Source organism: Pteronotus mesoamericanus, unplaced genomic scaffold (assembly GCF_021234165.1).
Source record: "Pteronotus mesoamericanus isolate MK-2021 breed Mesoamerican mustached bat unplaced genomic scaffold, CSHL_Meso_final contig_42, whole genome shotgun sequence".
NCBI classification, from domain to species: Eukaryota; Metazoa; Chordata; class Mammalia; order Chiroptera; family Mormoopidae; genus Pteronotus; species Pteronotus mesoamericanus.
In genome coordinates, this window is record NW_026555157.1 from 5,784,456 (window position 1) to 5,804,513 (window position 20,058).

Sequence of the window (20,058 nt, forward strand, 5' to 3'; positions counted from 1 at the left end):
CAAGACTGAGTTTGGTGTATTCCTGGAAAAATGAAGCCCAGAACTCTTGGAAATAAGGTAAAAATAGGCAGAGTTAGATCAAGGCTTTCAGGGTCTAATTCCTGATGCACCCCACGAGTTTCCAGGAAGCTAAAGACTCTAAAATTCTAAACTTTATTTATATGACAAACTACAAACCTCACAAGTCTCACATTTAACACTACTTTGTGTGTGTGTGTTGTGCCTGTAGGGGTGGGGGAGGAGCACACATTTTGGACTAGAGTTTGCCACTGTACAGTGGTATTTGGGTCCGTGCTCCCAAATACTCTTTTCAGTTAATAGCGCATGAAACACTTAAATAATTAGGGATAAGTTACTAACATAGATCTAAGGCAAGGAAGGATTTTGATTCTCTTAATTTAATGGAGAATTCACACCCTGCTCTCAACTCTAATATCTGTGCCTTCCTTGGGGGCACAATTGCACTTTCTCACATAAGATATAATACCCATTATTCACATTATCTCACCCTGTAGACTAGAAGCTTTTACAGGGTAAGGGCTGAGCCTTACATGTCTTTGTTATCACCTACAGTTAAATTGGATTCCTTGAATTTAGGAAAGAGTTGGTGAATGTCTATTAAACAGAAGTTAATATATTTAAGGATTTTTGTTTGTTTAAACCATTTTATGGAAAGATAAGAAATTCATGATGAGGTCCTTGAGTACAAAGAGGGAGACTATGTGGACAATGTCTGGGAAGGGCCTGAGCATGTGGTAGAGGAGGGGCAAGGGGGAAGGGCAGTCCCAGAAGAGAAATAAAGCCACCTTACAATTTTCCTAGCAACCCAGCCATGTTAGAGCACAGAAATCTCATTAAAGAACCATTTACATGATTATCAAAATAAAATTTGACATGCATCTTTTTTTCCCCACTATCCCTTGGCCCTCTCAAAGTGTCGATACAAGAAATTAATGTCATTTTGAAATTGAAACATTTGGCCTCTCCATTACCTTTTTCTTCTGTGAGTGCCTCAAGCGCAACATGGGCTCTTGGAAAACAACCAAAAGCTCTTGAATTAGCAAGAGTTGTATGTGCTCTTATACAACTGTACTCTTTACGTCAGGAAAAGGAACCCAAAGACAGTGGCAGAACAGGAATTCCCCTTACTGTAGCTTCTGTGCTTCCCAAATGCCACAGACTAGAGTTACCAATAACACGACATTATCCACCATAGAAGTCCCAGGTGGCTGGCCATTCTGTCATTGTCTGTGAGTTACTGGGTCTGTGGAGAGAGGGTTACAGGCTCCTGCCTCCTTGAAATAATCTTGTACCACTGGTGGGAGAACAGATTCAACCATTAATGGGTTCCTTCTTCATTTCAAAGCAAGGGAATGCATTCGTGTGCCTCTCTCATCCTTATATTACAGATACTGGACTATAGTGCATTTTTCTTCCTTTCTTTTACTCTTCTATTAGATTATATGTTCTTAAGGACAAACTTAAGGTTTATGGGACATGTGACCACTTATAGTATGTGTATATATATGGAATTGACACGTGGCATATACATGCATAATTGAAATATAAAATTGCTTTCTGATATTAAGGACAAAGTAAAATTCAAAAATATATTAAAACTGTTTTAAAAAACATTCCCAGATCCAGAATGTTTACATGGTCCAATATGAGGAAAAACTGAAGAGAAAAATGCAGTCTGTTATCTATGATACTAATAGAAGAGGAGTGATTAATGAAATATCTCTGGTGCAATGTGAACAAAAGAGGAAAGTTACTGAAGATAAACTGAATAATCTTCGCGTAAAACTGGCAGCAGTGTTGCAAAAATTTCAGCTGGTAAGTGATGAGATTTTATTTGAGTAGTAGGAATATACTTTGTAAGAAGAGCACTCAGCTAGCTTCTCATATCGTAATCCATTTTTTGACCTTGGACAAGTCATTAACCTAATCCTTACTTTCCCTATAAGGATACTGATACTGTAAATAAGAGAACTTTGAAAGTATATACTAGAACATTTTTTAAAGATCTATTATTCTTAACAAAATCAGAATCTTTGCTTGTGCTGTTCGTGTAGTTTGATTACCTTCAAGTCTCCTCAGTAGTATGTTTCCAGTAGGAAAATTTTTCAGAATTTTTTCAGATAGCAAACTATGTTAATTAATTTTTACCCTAATATGTAAATAAAAATTGACTTTTCTAACGTTAGAGGATCGATCGGAGAGACCAGGAAACCTCAGGTAAATATGGATTATTGTCCACCTTGTTTGTTGGTATATTTTAATCCATAAACAATTGGGTTTCTCTGAGATTGTGCTAGTGAGGAAAGGTTCCTCTTCTACTGTAGCACATAGAAATGTTAGAAAAATTTAAATCTTTTCTTAACATTTTAATATTTTTATGTTTTCTAACATTTTTAACATTTTAACATAGAAAAATTAAAATATATATAGCCAAGATTGAAAAACCTTTCTGTAAATGCTAGAAATAAATTGAGAAATCCACAGTGAGCCTAGGAAGCACATGGCATTTTCCTCAGAATAAACCCTCATCTGGGACAGAGATGGAGCCTTCCTGGGCCATGCAAGGTGAGAGGGCAGGAGCTGAGTTTCCCACCGAGAGTTTCCCAACCTGGTGGGGCAGTTGGAGGTTTGTCTTGCCCATGAAGGGCTTAAGGGAGAGACACAGACTTTGAAACCAGACTGCCTGGGTTTCAGCCCTGGTTTGTGAGCATTCAAGCTGATAGTCCATTCCTCCTTCAAAGAAACACATATTTTGGTTCCTCTGGGATTTCTCTTATATTGGCTACAAAATAAAAAGCAGAAAATACTTTTGTTTAATTGAAGTATAGAGCCAAAAGAAAAAACCTTTCTTCTCCTTGGGTGGTCTAGGCAACAGTTAGAGTGTTTCATTGTTAAAATATAAAAGGACAATTAATGCTAACTGCTTTCCAGTAATGGTAATTATATTTGTGCTTCTATTAACAATAGTAGATAAACCTATTATCAAGTTTATTTGTTGCCGTAAAAGTGGATTGTGAGTAGAACTCCTTTTGGTTCTTGTGGCTGTAAATGGTAGGAAATATTTTTATGTGTAAAGATGTAAATCAAAGCCTGGTATATGGTAAAGTTTCAGTGGTAATAGTTGTTTTGCTAACAAGAAAAACTAGGGAGACTTATATCAGATTCTATATCATAGATAGACACTGAACATCACTCTATATGAGAAAAGTTCATGAAAATTGTTGATTCTCTGAAGAGCAAATTTATGTTTCACTAGGAAAAAAACGAAAGCATAATAATTTGCTCTTCCTTTTGTGCCAGACTCCTGGCCCTACTCCAAAATAGTCAGGGTAATCATACTAATTTTAATTGCTTTATTCACAAAATTTGGTAAGGAAGTGAAGGACTTCAGCCCACAGAGTGTGCAGTGCTTTGTCTAGTATCATTGGAGAGGCATTCAAAGGGTTCCTGCCCAAATACATTTCCTCTCATCCCCCACTTAAAGTTTCCATTCTTACTGTCTCTGAGTGTCAGAGCAAAAGCAGTGGAGTAGAGCAGGGACTTGAGGTGAGGTAGACCCAAAAGCAGATGCGGCAGGCCATGAAGAAGCTGGGGACCCACCTGAAGTTCTAGGTGGAAGTCTAGTCTGCGAGAGCAGTAACCAAAGGATTAGACTGGACCTAGTAGGCTGAGAGTGGTCAGTGTTGGGAAGGATCAGACAGCGAATTCCTAAGGGTCAGTGAGTATTTGAAAATGCAGGTGAATATCAATATTGTGGAAACCTGTCTTAAGGAACAGGGTCCCAGTCACAAAGCTGGGACGTAAAACAATTTAGCATTGGTAGAGGACTGAAGAAATCTAGGACAGAAGGATCAAAGCAGAAGCACATTTAATTTAATCCCATTTAACAGATAAGAGATGAAGAACTAGGGTGATGGTGCCAGACATTTATAGGAAACAAAAATAGAATTGGGATTATTTCTGAAAGGTCCTTCGTGAAAATTCTCTTTTCCATCAGCTCAGTTAGGGAGGGGTTGATCCCATGGTTGGGCTTGAGGGGTGTGAGATTTTGGTTAGTAAAAAAGGAGAGTTTGTCCAGCTGTTCATGGATCAAAAAGCCAGGGAAGGAGAGCATGAAATTAACCCAGAGGCCTGAGGGGCAAGAGAGAAAAGGGAGCAGAGGTAGGCAGCAAGCCAAGCACTGAGGGGAAAAGTGCCGCAGAGGAAAGACAAGAAACAGAGAAATCAGGATTTCCTACTCATCTGTTTAGCCTGGAAGGCTAAAGATTCATGAATTTTTAAAGTCGGAGATGAGCGCCTATAACAGAGAAAGATGAGAAGAGGCTGGAGGAGGGGTTTAGGAATATGACAAATGATTAGGTAGAAAGAAAATAAAAGTTAAATTAACCTCCACTAAATAAAAAATGATCCAGCTCTTTAACCACTTACAAGCATAAAACAAGAATAAATGTGAAAACATTTTATAAGATTAAAAGCATTATTCAAATGCAAGGTGGATTGTGTTGTTACCTGAATCACAGAGAAGACTGCTCAGAGGCCACCCAGATTATAGGAATAAACCCTGTAGCTTCTTTCCCTGATAGGATTGTTGCTTTTCTTTTGCAGGGAGGACCAGTAGGAGACCTGGAACAGATTGACTGTTATTTAGAAGCTTTGCTTAAAGAAGATAATCTCCTTTTGGGGAGCACTTTAAATAAAGGAACTGTAGATACAGAACATAGTCTCCCTTTAGAGACAAAATAAAAGTACTTTTCAAAACTAACAGTCAGGAAAGACATTCCGATTTCTGAAATACTAATAAGGAAAAGGAAGATTCTTTCAAAAAATATTTCCCCTTATACCTGTTATTGTGAAGTTCATCCTGTTTAATACTAAGAAAATCGTATACTTTGGAAATGGAGAGTGATTTACAATTTGCATATTTCCCAGTCCTATTTCCTAACTCTTCCTTTTCTTTTAGAAATTTTTCTTGATTTCTGTAATTCCCATGTGAGCAATTAAGAAAGACGGAAATGTCATTTAGTGTTAAATTTTAGTTTTACTTAGAAGACTGTAAAAGCTGGAAAACAGTGGTTTTTAAAATCAGTATACAGAAGACTACAGAGTTACCTCCTCCTGAAACTTGTGTTGAAAAAGACAATGGTGCCCTTTCTCCACTACTGCCAATACTCATATAGGAGAAAATAACAAATCCTTAAAAAACTTTGAGCTATAGTATGTGTGGTAATTTTCTTATTCAGTTAGAGTAAAAGAGCAAATCTAAGTATAATGTGAACACACATTACACATATGTTAAGAATTGTGTTTTCAGATTTTCTTTGAGAACTGGTTCTTTTTTGTGTTTGTTTAGAAATGTCTAACTTTGGACAAAAACAATAAATATTTAATATGTATTTGTGGAATTGTGTAATTTTCATTTCATGTACATGCACATAGTATTAAATTCAGAACTTGTGAAGTGGAATAGGATACAAAGTCTTCACACTATGCTTAGACACTTAATTACTCTTCTCAAGTGGCATGCTCTTGCCAGTTACTTGTGAATCCATACAGATGTGATCAGTGTATATAAAACCATATAAATCATTACATAGATATAAACATCGATGTAATAGCAACCAGAAGATGTTGCTGCTTATTCACTTAATAGATCTTCAAGACCATTCCACATCAGGATCCATACATGTAGAACTCTTTCATTATCTCCATTCCACTCCATGGATGTACCAAAATTTATTTAACTATTCTTTTATCAATGGATACTTACATTTTCCCCATTCTTTTGGATTTATATGCACACAGAAGTGAATATTCTTTTAAATATATTCATTTCATATAGGTGCAATTATATCTGTTAAATCTCAGAAGACGAATTATAGGTCAAAGGGTATGTACATTTTATTATTAACATATTGCCTGATAGCACTCCATAAAAATTTTATTAATATACACTCCCACATCATGTTTCCTCACGTCTTTACCTACATTCTCTCTAATCTTGCTGATCAAATAGATAAAAAGTGTATAACCTTGTAGCTTTACCATACATTTCCTATGAGTAAGGTTGAGAATCTTTAATGTTTAAAATTTATTTGAATTTTAAAATTTAACCTTTGTTCATATTCTGCTGGTTGACATTCTCTTACTGATTTATAGGAAATATTTTCATATGAGGGAAATCATCTCAATATTATATGTGTTCCAGATATTTTCTCAATTTTTTTTAAAATTATATTTTATTGATTATGCTATTACAGTTATCCTGGTTTTTTCCCCTTTACCCTTCTCCACCCAGCACCCCCACTCCCTCAGGCCATCCCCACACCGTTGTTCATGTCCATGGGTCATGAGTGTAAGCTCTTTGGCTACTCCATATCCTATGCTGTTCTTAATGTCCCCATGGCTATTCTGTAACTATCTCTTTGCAATTCTTAATCCCCTCACCTCTTCACCCATTCCCTCACAATCCCTTCTCATCTGACAACCATCAAAATGCTCTCCATATCCATGATTCTGTCTCTGTTCTTGTTTGCTTAGTTTGTTTTTTAGATTTAATTGTTGATAGATAAATATTGCCATTTTATTGTTCATAGTTTTGATCTTTTTCTTAAATAGGTCCTTTTAACATTTCATTTAATAATGGTTTGGTGATGATGAACTCCTTTAGTTTTTTCTTGTCTGGGGAGCTCTTTATCTGCCCTTTATTTTTTTTTTTTAATTCAAATGCAATTGTCTCCATTTTATGGGCACCACTTTCCCCTTCCCCACTCACCCCCCCCATCACCCTCAATCCTTCCCAACTTTGGCTTTGGCCATGGGTCCTTTATTTGTTCCTTGATTTGACCCTTCCCCTTCTTTTCCCCATTACACCCTTCCTCCTTCCCTCTTGTTACTGTCAGTTTGTTTTTTCTTTCAATGTTGCTAGTTTAGAGTTTTCTTGCTTGTTTTGTCGATTAGGTTCTACTTACAGGTGAGGTCATATGGTATTTGTTTTTCACCCCCTGGCTATTTTGCTTAGCATAATGCTCTCCACTTCCAGCCATGCTGTTGTGAAGGGTAGTAGCTCTTTTTTTCTTTCTGCTCTGTAGTATTCCACTGTGTAAGTGCACCATAGTTTCTTGACCCACTCATTTACTGATGGGCACTTAGGTTGCTTTCAGCACTTGGCTATTGTAAATCGTGCTGCTATGAACATTGGAGTGCATGGGTTCTTTTGAATTGGTGTTTTTGGATTCATAGGGTGCAACCCCGGCAGTGGAATTACTGGGTCAAAAGGCAGTTCCATTTTTAGCTTTTTGAGGGAATTCCAAATTGTTTTCCACAGTGGCTACACCAGTCTGCATTCCCACCAGCATTGTACTAAGGTTCCCTTTTCTCCACAACCTTGCCAGCACTTGTTCGTTGATTTGTTTATGATGGCCATTCTGACCTGTGTGAAGTGGTATCTCATCGTTTCAATTTGCATTTCTCTGATGGCTAATGACACTGAACATCATTTCATATGTTTCTGGACCCCGTGTATGTCCTCCTTGGAGAAGTGTCTGTTCAGCTCCTTTGCCCATTTTTTAATTGTATTGTTTGTCTTCCTGGTGTGGAGCCGTGTGAGTTCTTTATATATTTTGGAGACCAAATGCTTGTCCGAAGTTTCAGTGGCAAATATATATTCCCATACAGTTGGTTCCCTTTTCATTTTGCTGATGTTTTCTTTAGCCCTACAGACGCACTTCATATTTTGAGGAACATGATACCAGCACAGAAATAAGCAAATAGATCAATGAAATAAAATGAGCATTCTAGAAACAAATGTATATATCTAACAATGGAATATAGGGTTAAATTGATTTTTCAAATCAGTGGGGAAAACAAGGCTCATTCAACAAATAAAGTGCATGGACCACTATTACTTGAAATAAAACAAATATAAAGCCCCATTTCACTCATTATACAAAAAAAAAATCAGGTGAGTTAAAATCAATATGTAAAATCTAAGGGGTTTTAGGAGAAAATACAAAATATTTTTCTTACCCTGAAGTGAAATATTCAAACCCAGATGGTATAAAGTAAGATATTGACAATATGACTATATTAAACATTTAAGACTATACAGTAATATACATATAAAAAAGTTAAAGGACAATAGAATAGGAAAGTGTGTGTAACAGCTGAAAAAGGCTTAATTGTTTTTTGGGGGGGAAAATTCTACAAATGATCAAAAGGATAAAGAATACAAAACATTTAAAACTTTTTAAAAAAATAATAGAAATAGGCAAGAAATATACAAAACAGGTTTAGTTTCAACAAATAAAGTAACATTTAACAACATCATTGTCACAATCAGATTAATAAGTATTAAAAATACTGGTAATACGATATATTGGTGACTGTGAAAGGAACTAGGTATTCATAGACTCTTCTTCTTCATCTTCTTAAAGCAGTCCCTTTAGCATATCTTGTAATGCTCGTTTGGTGGAGGTGTATTCTTTAAGCCTTCTGTTTTCTGGGACAGTTTTATTACTCCTGGTATGGCTGGTAGTGAGATGGCTTGAGGAGCACATGGGCAATTCATTTCTTTTACTGGAGCATAGATACAGTTCTTAGGCCCATTCACTCAGTTCTCAAGTCTGTTGCAATTGGCTTGGACAAGATCAGCTTAGGAACTGGAGTGGAGTAAAACTAACAGGTTGAGGGCATGGGTAGATACAGACTGTAGAGAAAGAAAAGAACAGCTTAAGAAAAAAAAAAGCAAGAACTATGCTGGACGACACAGTTCAATATGTTCTTTTATCTGCAAACCACACTTTTCTGCCTGCTACATCTACAACTCTTTTCACTACTACCAATATGTTTATCTCTTACCATTTCCCTCTCTTATACATAGACTTCCTTTTAATTTATCAATATTCAGGCTGTATATTTTCCTCATGGTTTTAAAATTTTTTCATATAAATTTATCTTCACAATATTTAGGTGTGAAAAGGCAAATACTTGTTATTATTTTACGGATGGGGAAACAGACTGGAGAATGAACATAATGTTTGTGTAGTTAATAGTGACAAATGAAGCCTAGAACCTAGGACTCCACGTTCTGGAGGCAACTCCAAGTTCTGGAGGCAACTCCCAAGTTCTTCTGTCACACTCACTGTGTCATTCTATAATGCAGGCAGAATTTATGGCTAACAATACAGTAGGGATTATGCTTTCTAAATTATTGCCTCTGCCCTTCACAGGAAACTGTACCTCTGAATAGCTGGTTAGCACAATCCCATCGGTTAACCGTAAATGCCCTAGTCTTAAAACTACAGATGAGTTAATCTCACTGGCTTTCTATTCTTATTTAGTCTCTAGCTGTAAGAGGTTTAGAGTAGCTTTCTAAGGACATACGTTAGCTTCAAGTTGTAGTGAAGAGTGAGGGACTAAATATAGACAGACCCTACCTGAAAACAACCTGAGAAAAAGCTGTAGACTGGGTCGCTATGGGCAATAGTAAATCTATAGCTGAGGGCCTGGCAGCAATTCCTGCTAAAGAGACCTATGTGTGGTACAAAAAATTTATGATGGAATATCCATCTGGCCTGCAAACACTGCATGAATTTAAGACACTCTTGGGTCTGCAAGGTCTGAATCAAAAGGCCAGTCAACATGTGGATCAAGTCTATAATACCTTTGACATGAATAAGGTAAGAACTTTTACTTTTCACTTGGCTATGGTTCTCCATTTTGCCCTTTTTAAAAATAGCCTAAGATAAAATGTGTGCATCCTACTCAGTTGGGAAGTCTTCAGATAACCCACAGCTTGTAGGAAAGTGAGTTATTAAACACATTTAGCACTGACGGTGTGAAAATAATTGGGAACTAGCCTCTCCACCCTTGGAAATGATCTGCATGTAGGGAGTTATTTTAAAACCAAATTAAATCTCAGCATGGAATTATAATTCTATCATTTAAACAAATCTAATAAGTGCAGATTGATTTATAAAGACTGTTTTCAAAGTATTTAATGTAATGGTGACATTTTATAGAAAAGCAAATTATAGAAATCTGCTTTTTAAAGTGTGATTGCATCTACATTGGCAGATAAAATCAATACAAATTAGCCAACCTGTTCATGTTCAAATCAGAAGTTGGAATGCTTCATAATACTTTTTTTTTTTCATATCTGACCAATTTAGTTTGGAGGGAAAACAAAACTACTTATAGTTTTAAATTCAGATAAATTTTAGTTTCTAAAGATTGTCATTCAACTATTGTCCTAAATTTATTCATTCCTGAGGAGTTGTAGCACATTTAATTTTATGTCTTGAAAAAAATATAAAAGTGAGAAAAGAAAATATGAAATAGAAAAAGTAAGACAAAAAAAGTAATCTGAAATACCAAGCTAAAGTTCTTCCTGCCTCCTTTCCATTTCAGTTATTTTACCTGTAGATCTGTATATTTCAATATGTATTGATGCCATCCAGAATAAAAGGGAAGGGGGAAATAGTACTCATAGGAAAACAGATAACATTGGAAGGCTGTGCATGATAATAGAATAAAAGGAAGGGATAATGAATTTAATACAATTAAAAAAATTGCTGTCCATTAGGATGTATGGAATATAGCACAGCCCTTTAAGCCCTTTTCCAAAGCCTAAAAGCAGATGACTTAAAAGGAGTTAATAGCCAAGAACTGGGGAAAATTAAATCTGTGCAAAATTAATGGCTATTTTAATCCTTGTGGCAACATCAGGAACAAATTTCTTTTAGTGCATTATTGTCTTTTGTTCTTCATTATCAAACATGAATTAAGCACTGCCTGTGTAGCATTTCTGTGTTTTCCTCATAAATTTTACTTAATGTAATCGCAAGCAAACAGAGTTCAGGCCCCAAGAAGCTTAGGTATCAGCGAGGAAATGAGAAAGATTATGCTTTTGTTCTTAATTCTGATTTATGTTCTGGACATTCCATAGATTGAAAGTGCCACACCAAATTCTAATGTTCAAATCTAAACCCTAATGTGATTGTATTTGGAGGTGGGGTCTTTGGGAGGTGATTAGGTCTTGAAGGCAGAGCTCTCATGAATGAAATTAGTGCTCTTATAGGGAGGTTCCTCAGAGAGTTTTCCCACCCTTTCCCCATGTGAACACAGTGGGATGACAACTGTCAATGAACCAAGTAGTGGGCCCTCAAAAGACAGGGAATCTGCCTGTACCTTGATCTTGGACCTCCCGGCCTTAAAAACTAGTGTTTAAACTACCCAGTCTATGGTATTTTTGTTACAGCAGCCGGAAGTGACTAAGACAGGATACTACTATATGTGCATGTTGCATGTTGCTCTCTTTGTCTCTACCTGTGTATCACTCGCAACATTCTCTCCCTCACTGGCATTCTCTGTTTCTCTCTTTGTGTGGCTACCACTGCCCCACTATGCCTGCTGTAAGGAGCCCAGTTTCTCAGTGGAAGCATGTTGTTCTAGACAACAGCTTCTCGGGCTCTGACAGTCCTCCTGAGAGGTTAGATGAGTTGCCATCAAGTTATTTAATTATTCTCCAAAGGTGTCGACGTCAAATTCCAAAACAGTGGTTTTGTTATTAGCCCAATGTTTGTGAAAACACCAGCATGTCAGGGGTTCATGTGCAAGAGCAGGAACATGTGGAAAGCAGGACTGGAAAGGAACAAGGAAGTGCTGTCAAAGCGAAGCCGGCTGCCTGGGAAGCAGGGCCAGGCAACATCCAAACAGGAAGCCTGGGGCCTGTGCCACTGGAGTGAGAATCCTCTCAGTGACAGTTACGCAATGGCCAGGCCTGTCTCAGGAGCTTAATTTAAGTGACTTGGCAGCCCTGCTGGTGTTCACGATTTATCATAGAGCTTTGATGTTTGCTTAGGAAGCAAGCGCACCTAGGCAGTGATGACAAACAAATGCTGTGAAAGGTATGGGGATCGTGACATAAAAATCAGGTCATAAAATGAGAAGGGTAATGGTTGTTCATTATCAAATGATAGTTAAAATGTGATATGCAATTATGCGCAAGAAAACAAACAAAAAAAGCCATATATTTAATTAGATCAATAAAGCTATCAGCTGTCGAGAATCCTGGAGGATTTACACTTTCTGTGGAGCTCATCTGCAGTTTTAATTATTGTGGATAGAAATCATTCTAAAATGCATTTCATACTTTCCTGCCTCCTCAAAGTGCTGGTAAAATATTTTCTTGGTAGCACTCATTATTATGAACATTGGTTGTTACATTTATGAAATACCATGAAGTACCCATGCTTACTGCAGTTGCTGGGGCTAAGTTTCCTAATGTTAAAAATCCTAAAAATATGTGCTTTTGTTATTGTTTGATTTTTATTGTTTTTCTGTCTCTTTTCCTGCTGTCAAATGCATTTTTCCCGACTTTCTGATTGTCACAATACTAATAAACTTTCAACCTCTTTTTATGCTGCCATCTCTAACCTTGGTTTGGTTTGTACTCAAGGTAACCAAACTTATTTGAATAGTGCATGAAGTAAAAGTAAATAGATTCTGAATTTTATGACAATCCCTTTGGCTGACCTCCACCCTTGCAGGCTTCTCCGTGGCCCTCCGTAAATATAGTTAATATTTTCTGAGTGCTTATAATGTCCCTGACATTGTTCCAGGCACGGTACACAGGCAAACACATTCAAATTCACATGATTATAAAACGTAATTACAGTAGTGTCCATGATGTTGGCCCCTCCGACCACCAGGGAAGGCAATTTATTGACCACGGCCCCGGGTGCATCACTTTGGGGGCCACCACTGTGCTTGAGTTGCATCCATGCCTGGGTTTAGATTACCGCCAACGAATGAGTACAGCAGAAATAATAAGGCCAATTCATTCCTAAAAGACAGGGCACTCCTTTGTCAGCTGACTTTGACTCATGGATTCCCTGCAGGCTTTGTCCACAACAGTAGGTTTAGGGAGAGTCTAGGACATTTCTGCCCAACCTTTTCTCGCTTTCTTCTTCACTAGGGTCAGGTTAGCATTCTTATCTGACATCTCCCTCAATGTCCCCTGACTTTCTTCCTGTTTCCTTCCACAGAGAGTTTCTCCAAATAAATTCCTTAAATTGGGATTAATAGGCCTAATAGCCTATGAATAAGAGTCACAGAAAAAGATCCCAGAGAAAATGTAAGATTATAACAAATCAAACCAGAAAAATTTCCCAGATCTATCAGACACAAGGGCCCAGCACAATAAGTAGGAAAGGATGAACCTTACAGCATATGCTGGGACATATTTTTAACAATGGGTATAAAGATCCCAATATCTTCAAAAAAGGAGAAAAATGGAAATCAAGATAACCTTGAGCTCCTTAACAACTGTATAGAAAGCTAGAGAAACAGGTTAATGGAGAAATGGTCGCAAAGTCTGAGAGGGAAAATATCAAGCCAAATCCAATGTGACAGAGAATAAAGACATCCAAGGACTGAAAAATTTACTTAGCACTTATTTTTTCTTGGGAAGCTACTGGAGCAGGAACTCCAGTAAAATGAGGGCATCTGTCCACAAAGAGTGAGACAATGAGTCTGACATAGGAAAATAGATGTGGGCAGTCCCCGATCATAGAGAAGGACAGCCCAGACCAAATACTGTGAGAAAGCCCAACGTGCTGCTAATCCAGATCGAAAAGAAGGAAGGGGACTCAGGGAAGAAGACCAGAGAAGATGACACTGATGATCACCTACTCTGAGGATTTCAAAACAATACTAATTCACTAATTGATAGTAACTAATCTAATGGTGCATTTGAAAAAAATTAACACCAAGTGCAAGAAAAACTATTAAAATTTAAATGAAGCAACTTTAAAGATTTTTATTATGAAAATTTTACACATAGACAAAATTAGAGTAATTAGCCTCCATCAATCTATCATCCATCTTCAAAAATGATCCAAATTTTGTCATTTTTGTTTTATCTGTCTTCTTACATTATTTTCTGAAATTTTTTATAAGGAAAAAATACCACACAAACATGATGTGATTTCACCTCCAAGTACTTTATTATTCCTCTATAACAATAAAGACTCTTTTTAAAACATAACTACTATGCCATTGTCATCTATAACAAAGGTGACAGTAATTCCTTTTTTCTATTTTGAAAATATTTTTATTTAAGTATAATTAGTTTACAACATTATATTAGTTTCAGGGGTGCAATATAGCAATTTGACATTTCTGTAGCTTACAGTGTGACCACCACACTGACTCCAGCAATCATCTGTCACCATGCGAACTTAGCACAATATTATTGACTGTATTCTCCTTCAGAAGGTGACCGTAATTTCCAATGTCATATAATAATCTATGGGGAAGTTTTTCTGATTGTCTCAAGCATACTTTTTCATTGTATTGGTTTTAATTTGGAGATTATATATATGCTTTTTCCTTTCCATTCCTCTCTTCTTCCCTCCATTTTTGTCTCATATTTATACCAATGCTGGCCACTGTGTCTTTCAAATTCTTACATAGTGCCCAATTGGAGAGATTATCTCAAGGGAGACTTTAAAATTTATTTATTATTTTTTAAAAATTTTATTGAATTTATTGGGATGACATTGGTTAATATATAAGTTTCAAGTGTACAATTCTATAATACGTGTATACTATATTGTGTGTTCACCACACAAAGTCAAGTCTCCTTCTGTCACCACTTATCCCCTCTACCCTCTTCTACCTGTTTTTATTCCTTTTTCTCTCTGGTAATCACCTTGTCTGTATCTATGAGGGTTTTTTTTTGTTTGTTTGTTTTTTTGGCTTAATCCCTTCACTTTTTTCACTCAGCCTCCCAACCTCCCTCCTCTCTGACAGGTGTCAGCATGTTCTCTGTATCTATGAGTCTGTTTCTATTTTGCTTGTTTGTTAATTTTGTTTATCAGATTCCACATATAAGTGAAATCACATGGTGCTTGTTTTTTTCTTACTGTTTTTCTTTCCACTTAGCATAATATTCTCTACATCCATCCATGCTGTCACGAAAGGTAAGATTTTCCTCTTTTTTATTGCCAAGAAATATTTTATTGTGTAAATGTACCACAGCTTCTTTATCCACTCATCTACTGATGGGCACATGGGCTACTTCCAAATCTTGGCTATTGTAAATAACTCCTCAAAGAACATAGAGGTGAATATATTCATTCAAATTAGTGTTTTGGGTTTCTTCAGATATATTCTCATAAGTGTATTTACTAGGTCATAAGGCAGTTCATTTTTAATTTTTTGAGGAAACTCTATACTGTTTTTCACAGTGGCTGCACCAATCTTACATTTATTTTTAATTTGTGTAGCAGGTAAGAATTTCAGCTCACATACTCAGTCATAGTCTCCTTACTCCCCATTTTACCAAGGAGAGGTCTCCCTCCATGTTCCAGGGTTGCATATAAACCCCACGGGTACACCTAAACCTCAAGGAATTAATAGAGGTCAGAGGAGCATCTGTCCACACTGGTATTTGCTGAGACAGCATCACTTCTCACCTACTTCACTGAGAAAGCTGCTGTATCTGCATGGCTAGGCCTCCTGCGTTCAATTTTCTCAGAGTTACATTATTCCTCTAGGCACAAGAAGCCTTATAGGCTGGTTCAGGATTGTCTGACCAGCTACTCATTACAGCATTTCCTCCAAAGCTATATTAGGTTCAGGGGAACTTGGTGAGTTTCTGCCCAGTCAGGGGATCACAGGTGCTTCTGCTTTTATATCAACCAACAGCACCTGTCATTTCTATCATCCATCCCTCCAACCATTCTTGGCCTTTCAAAGCAGTGCCCTCTCTCTCCTTCTCCCCATCCTCCAGTGTCTTGTAACTCTCTCTTCCTTCCCTATTCTGTGCCTCCCCAGCTTATGAGATGTATATAGTTTAGGAGTAGCCAGGAGAAACTAAAGCAGCTGTCTCTAACTTACATTTTTTGTTTATGACATAAATTTTATGCTCTGAATCCTGGATGGCTAAAACTATTGAAACTTAAGAGCTAAGATTGAACATTTGATTTCTGCTTTTTTATTATAATGACTTATCTCTCAGGTAATGAGTGTCTTTACTGAACATGGGAGGGCTGGATGACAGGGAAGATTATCAGAAGAAAAGTCACATCCCTATTACACTATATTATTATCTCACTGCACTTGCAAATATTTATTGAGGACCCGGAGGCATGGTGGAAAGAAGGTAAGCACAAAGACAAATAGAAATTGTTCCCTTTCCTGAAAGGAGTTTACAGTGTAGGTGAGTGACAAATGCATTCCCCCCAAAAAAGTAGTAAATAGTCAAAGACCGAGAAGGCAAAGCATTATACTAACTGTACTTTCAAGGTTCCAGATGGATCACTGGTATTATACAGATGATTTTAAACCCTGCACAATAATATGACTAATGGTCCAGCCTCTTCTTAGACAGGCAGGCTGGACAGGAGGACTAGGGGAAGTCTTCAATCTCACCTCAGCAGGGTGGGTAATGATAGAAAAATCACATTCAAATTTTGAAGGAGTGCAGGGATGAATGTGAGCAGGTAGGCAGAAGACATAATTTCCTGGCCACCCCCAAAGAGTTTAAAAGTAACATTGGTAAAATGCTATACCAATATTAAATGCCCAAAGAATAAAATAAGACTGTATAATATAACATACTATAGTAGGACTGCACTATTCAAGTTATTGGGATCTGAAGGTGCAATGAAAACTAAGTTGTAGAGTTAGTTAGGCTTTCTGGAGAAGTTAAGCATTTGGGTCTGAAATCTCTCCCCTCTCAAATGTGATTTGAGTTTTGGGAAAAGCCAAGAAGTCACAGGGCACCAAATATGGGCTGTAGGGGGTTAGGTGAGTAACCTGGGTGATTTGATGTTTCCCTAAAAAACTCTGCATGAGATGTGATGCGTGAATGGGTGCATTGTTGTGATGAAGCTGCCATTCTCCAGTTGCCCATAGCTATAGCCTCCTGAATCATTTGACTGGTTTCTGCGGAGGAATGTTCAAGCTTAATGCAAAATTTGATGCAGAGTCATTGCTCCACTCTTTCGGTCGCTGTGAATGCGAGGGCCACACAATACACATGCTAACTCAATGGCATCTACTACACCCACTGACCAGTACAGTGAAGTTGTCATTATTCATGCATGTGCATTCCAGTCCACTCTCCTTCGCTGCCAGGTTACATTGATGTTGTGCAAACCATTCTCATGATATTAACAATGGTTGGACACTTTCCAGACCGACCTCATATATCTGAAAGAACCGAAAGCACTAATTCAAAAGAATATTAACACCCCTATGTTCATTGTAGCATTATTTACAATAGCCAAGATATGGAAGCAGCCCAGTTGTACATCAGTAGAGGCGTGGATAAAACAACTATGGTATATTTACACAATGGAATACTACTCAGCTGTAAAAAAGAAGAAATTTTTGCCCTTTGCAACAGTATGGATGGACTAGGAGAACATTACTCTAAGTGAAATAACCCAGTTAGAAAAAGACCAATACCATATGATTTCACTCATGTGGAATCTAATGAATAAACCGAACTAACAAGCAAAATAGAGAGAGACCCATACACAGCAGGATGACAACTAAAGTTGGGGGGAGGGGTAAATTTCGGGGGTGGAGGGATTGAACAAAAGGGGAAAAGAACTCTTGGACATGGACAATAGTGCAGTGATTGTGGTGGGAAGTGAGGTATAAGGGGACTAAATGATAATGGGAAAAATACAATAAAAAAAACTGAAACAAATAAAGTTAGAAATGAAAAAAAATCAAAATTGGTGAATTTTTGTGTAGCCATTTTAATATTGAAGATGGAATAAAATAAGCACCATTTTCAGCATGTTATGTTTTATTAGTTCAAGAAAGGTAAAAGTGCAACTGAAACACAAAAAAAGATTTGTGCAGCATATGGAGAAGGTGCTGTGACTGACCCAATGTATCAAAAGCGGTTCGTGAAGTTTCATGCTGGAGATATCTTGCTGAATGATGCTCATGGTTGGGTAGACCAGTTGAAGTTGATAGCTATTAAAATGAGACATTAATTGAGAACAATCAACATTCTATCACGTGGGAGATGGCTGATATACTCAAAATGTCCAAATCAATAAAGTTTTTGGTGACAATGAAAAATGTGTCTTTTATTTTATGGAAAAAAACCATATAGACTCTTTGGCCAACCCAATACACTTAAACACTAGAATAAAACAAAACACCCAAAGCAAATTCCCAGATTATTTAAATTAGCAGCCTCAGACAACTCCTGGGAATCAAGGATGAGGGAACGATGAGTGAATTACTGTTACAAAAAGAAAAGTGAGAACAAGTGATAAGCTGGGGGATTTTATACGTGATTACTATAGCATATGCCATAGTTTACCTATAAATATGTTCACAAGTTAAATCTGAGCTTTAATGAGTCACAAGTCCTTGCTAGTTTTAGATGAGCCTTTTGGTAAATCTCTTTGTCCTTGTGGACACGGTAAAGGCGGCACCTCAGGAAGAGTAGGATACCTGGGCTCCTGCCCCAGCTCTGACCCATTGCTGTGTATAGTCTCGGACAAGGCTCATAACCTCTTTGTGTTAAAGTCTTCACTTCTAAAACTCAGGCGAGACCTAGCCTGCCTCCATTTCACTGAGCCATGTGAAATGATGCAGGAGTAAATGTTGAAAAAATGTGCAATACAGGCCACAAAGGGACAAGATGTTTATCTGTAAAATGCAGATAATTGACCTCAGCTCCCACAAATTTCATAACAGTGAAGGGTAACTCTACTTTTTCTCAAGCTCAAATTATATTCCCAAATGAAAAAGTGTGCCTACAGGGGCAGGAGTTGCTTTCCCGCCATTTCTCATCTTTAGTTGATCTCCGTACCTCAGACATTCATTTGTGGTGTTGGAGACAATATCGATCCCTTGAAATGGTTGCTCCTCTCAGAATGAAATTAATTAAATGGGAATCATTTTGGAGTTTTACTGTTGTCTTGATAAAACTCGAACACCTGCTTGGGAGCTCCAGCTCTACTTGAAATTCACAAGGGATCTTTGGTTTTCTGGTTCCTTCATTTCTCTTTGTGTGAGAATCCTTAAAAATTGGAAAAGGCAAAAAAGATTTATGCAATTTTAAGAGAAACTCATTTCTGTTTGCCTTTTACTGGCTTATGGATTGGAATTTTTTTTTCTTAACTAATGTGAAGTTTTTGTTGTTTATGTAGTGACCCTTTGTAGCATTTGTCATGAATACCTTTTCCAGTTTGATCTTTTTTTATTTTGGTTTTTCATTACAAAGGAGTTCATGAGATTGAATTTTGTGTTTTCTATTTTGATTTCTGTTGCCTTCATATGAACAAACTTGTTATCCTTTGAGAGCTCTTAACAGAAGCTCTCTGAGATTCTGCTTTTCACACTTTGATATTTCTTAAGATTTCATTAAAAGAAGTTCTTGGAAAAAACTTGGAGCAGGCAACCTGGCTTTTAACTTGCATCCTAATGGCTGCTGTTCATTAACCCCCTGGCTGCCTTGCCATCCATAATGAGGTATTGGACTGTCTGACTTACAAGGTGACCACAATTACTGCTGAAGCATTCTTCAGATGCATTAACTGGAAACAAATGACCATCTCTGAGATTGTAAACCATTAGGCCACAATCTCTTAAGGGTAAAGACCAAGGCTACTAAGTTTACAACTACCAGCATAGATGCTCTCAGGAAGTATTTATTGGTGATAATAAAACACCTCATATTTGTTCAGCACTTTATCATTTACCAAACATTTTCACATATATCATCAATTGTTAACATTTGGCTGAGCCTTTCACAGAATTTTACCCATTAAGACATCAACTGTGCCTGCTGACATTCATTTAAACTTTAGTTGTTGTAACTCATACATTTTAACAAAAATCTATTGAAATTGTGCTTCTCAATTCTGGCTACATATTAGAAACACTTGGAGGTATTATTAAAAATACCAGTAGCTGGGTCTCCACCTCAGTCCAACTGAAATAAAGTGATGTTTTGTTTTGTTTTTAATTGCCAGGTGGTTGGAATGTGCAGCCAGA

The 20,058-nt window shown here is 37.2% G+C and overlaps 2 protein-coding genes across 3 annotated transcripts in view; both read left to right on the top strand.

Annotated features, from left to right (window-relative positions):
• The window catches only part of MORC1 (MORC family CW-type zinc finger 1), a 165,759-nt gene extending 160,995 nt beyond the window's left edge, over nucleotides 1-4,764 (top strand). Inside the window, exons 26-27 of the mRNA XM_054577233.1 lie at nucleotides 1,642-1,836; nucleotides 4,627-4,764. Coding sequence (XP_054433208.1) covers nucleotides 1,642-1,836; nucleotides 4,627-4,764 — 333 coding nt within the window. The remainder of the gene's footprint in view (nucleotides 1-1,641; nucleotides 1,837-4,626) is intronic.
• Nucleotides 4,765-9,494: 4,730 nt separating this feature from the next.
• GUCA1C (guanylate cyclase activator 1C) overlaps nucleotides 9,495-20,058 on the top strand; it is a 36,512-nt gene continuing 25,948 nt past the window's right edge. For both annotated transcript variants that reach the window (XM_054577234.1, XM_054577235.1), the window contains exon 1: nucleotides 9,495-9,698. In XM_054577234.1, the coding sequence (XP_054433209.1) occupies nucleotides 9,495-9,698 (204 nt within the window). The remainder of the gene's footprint in view (nucleotides 9,699-20,058) is intronic.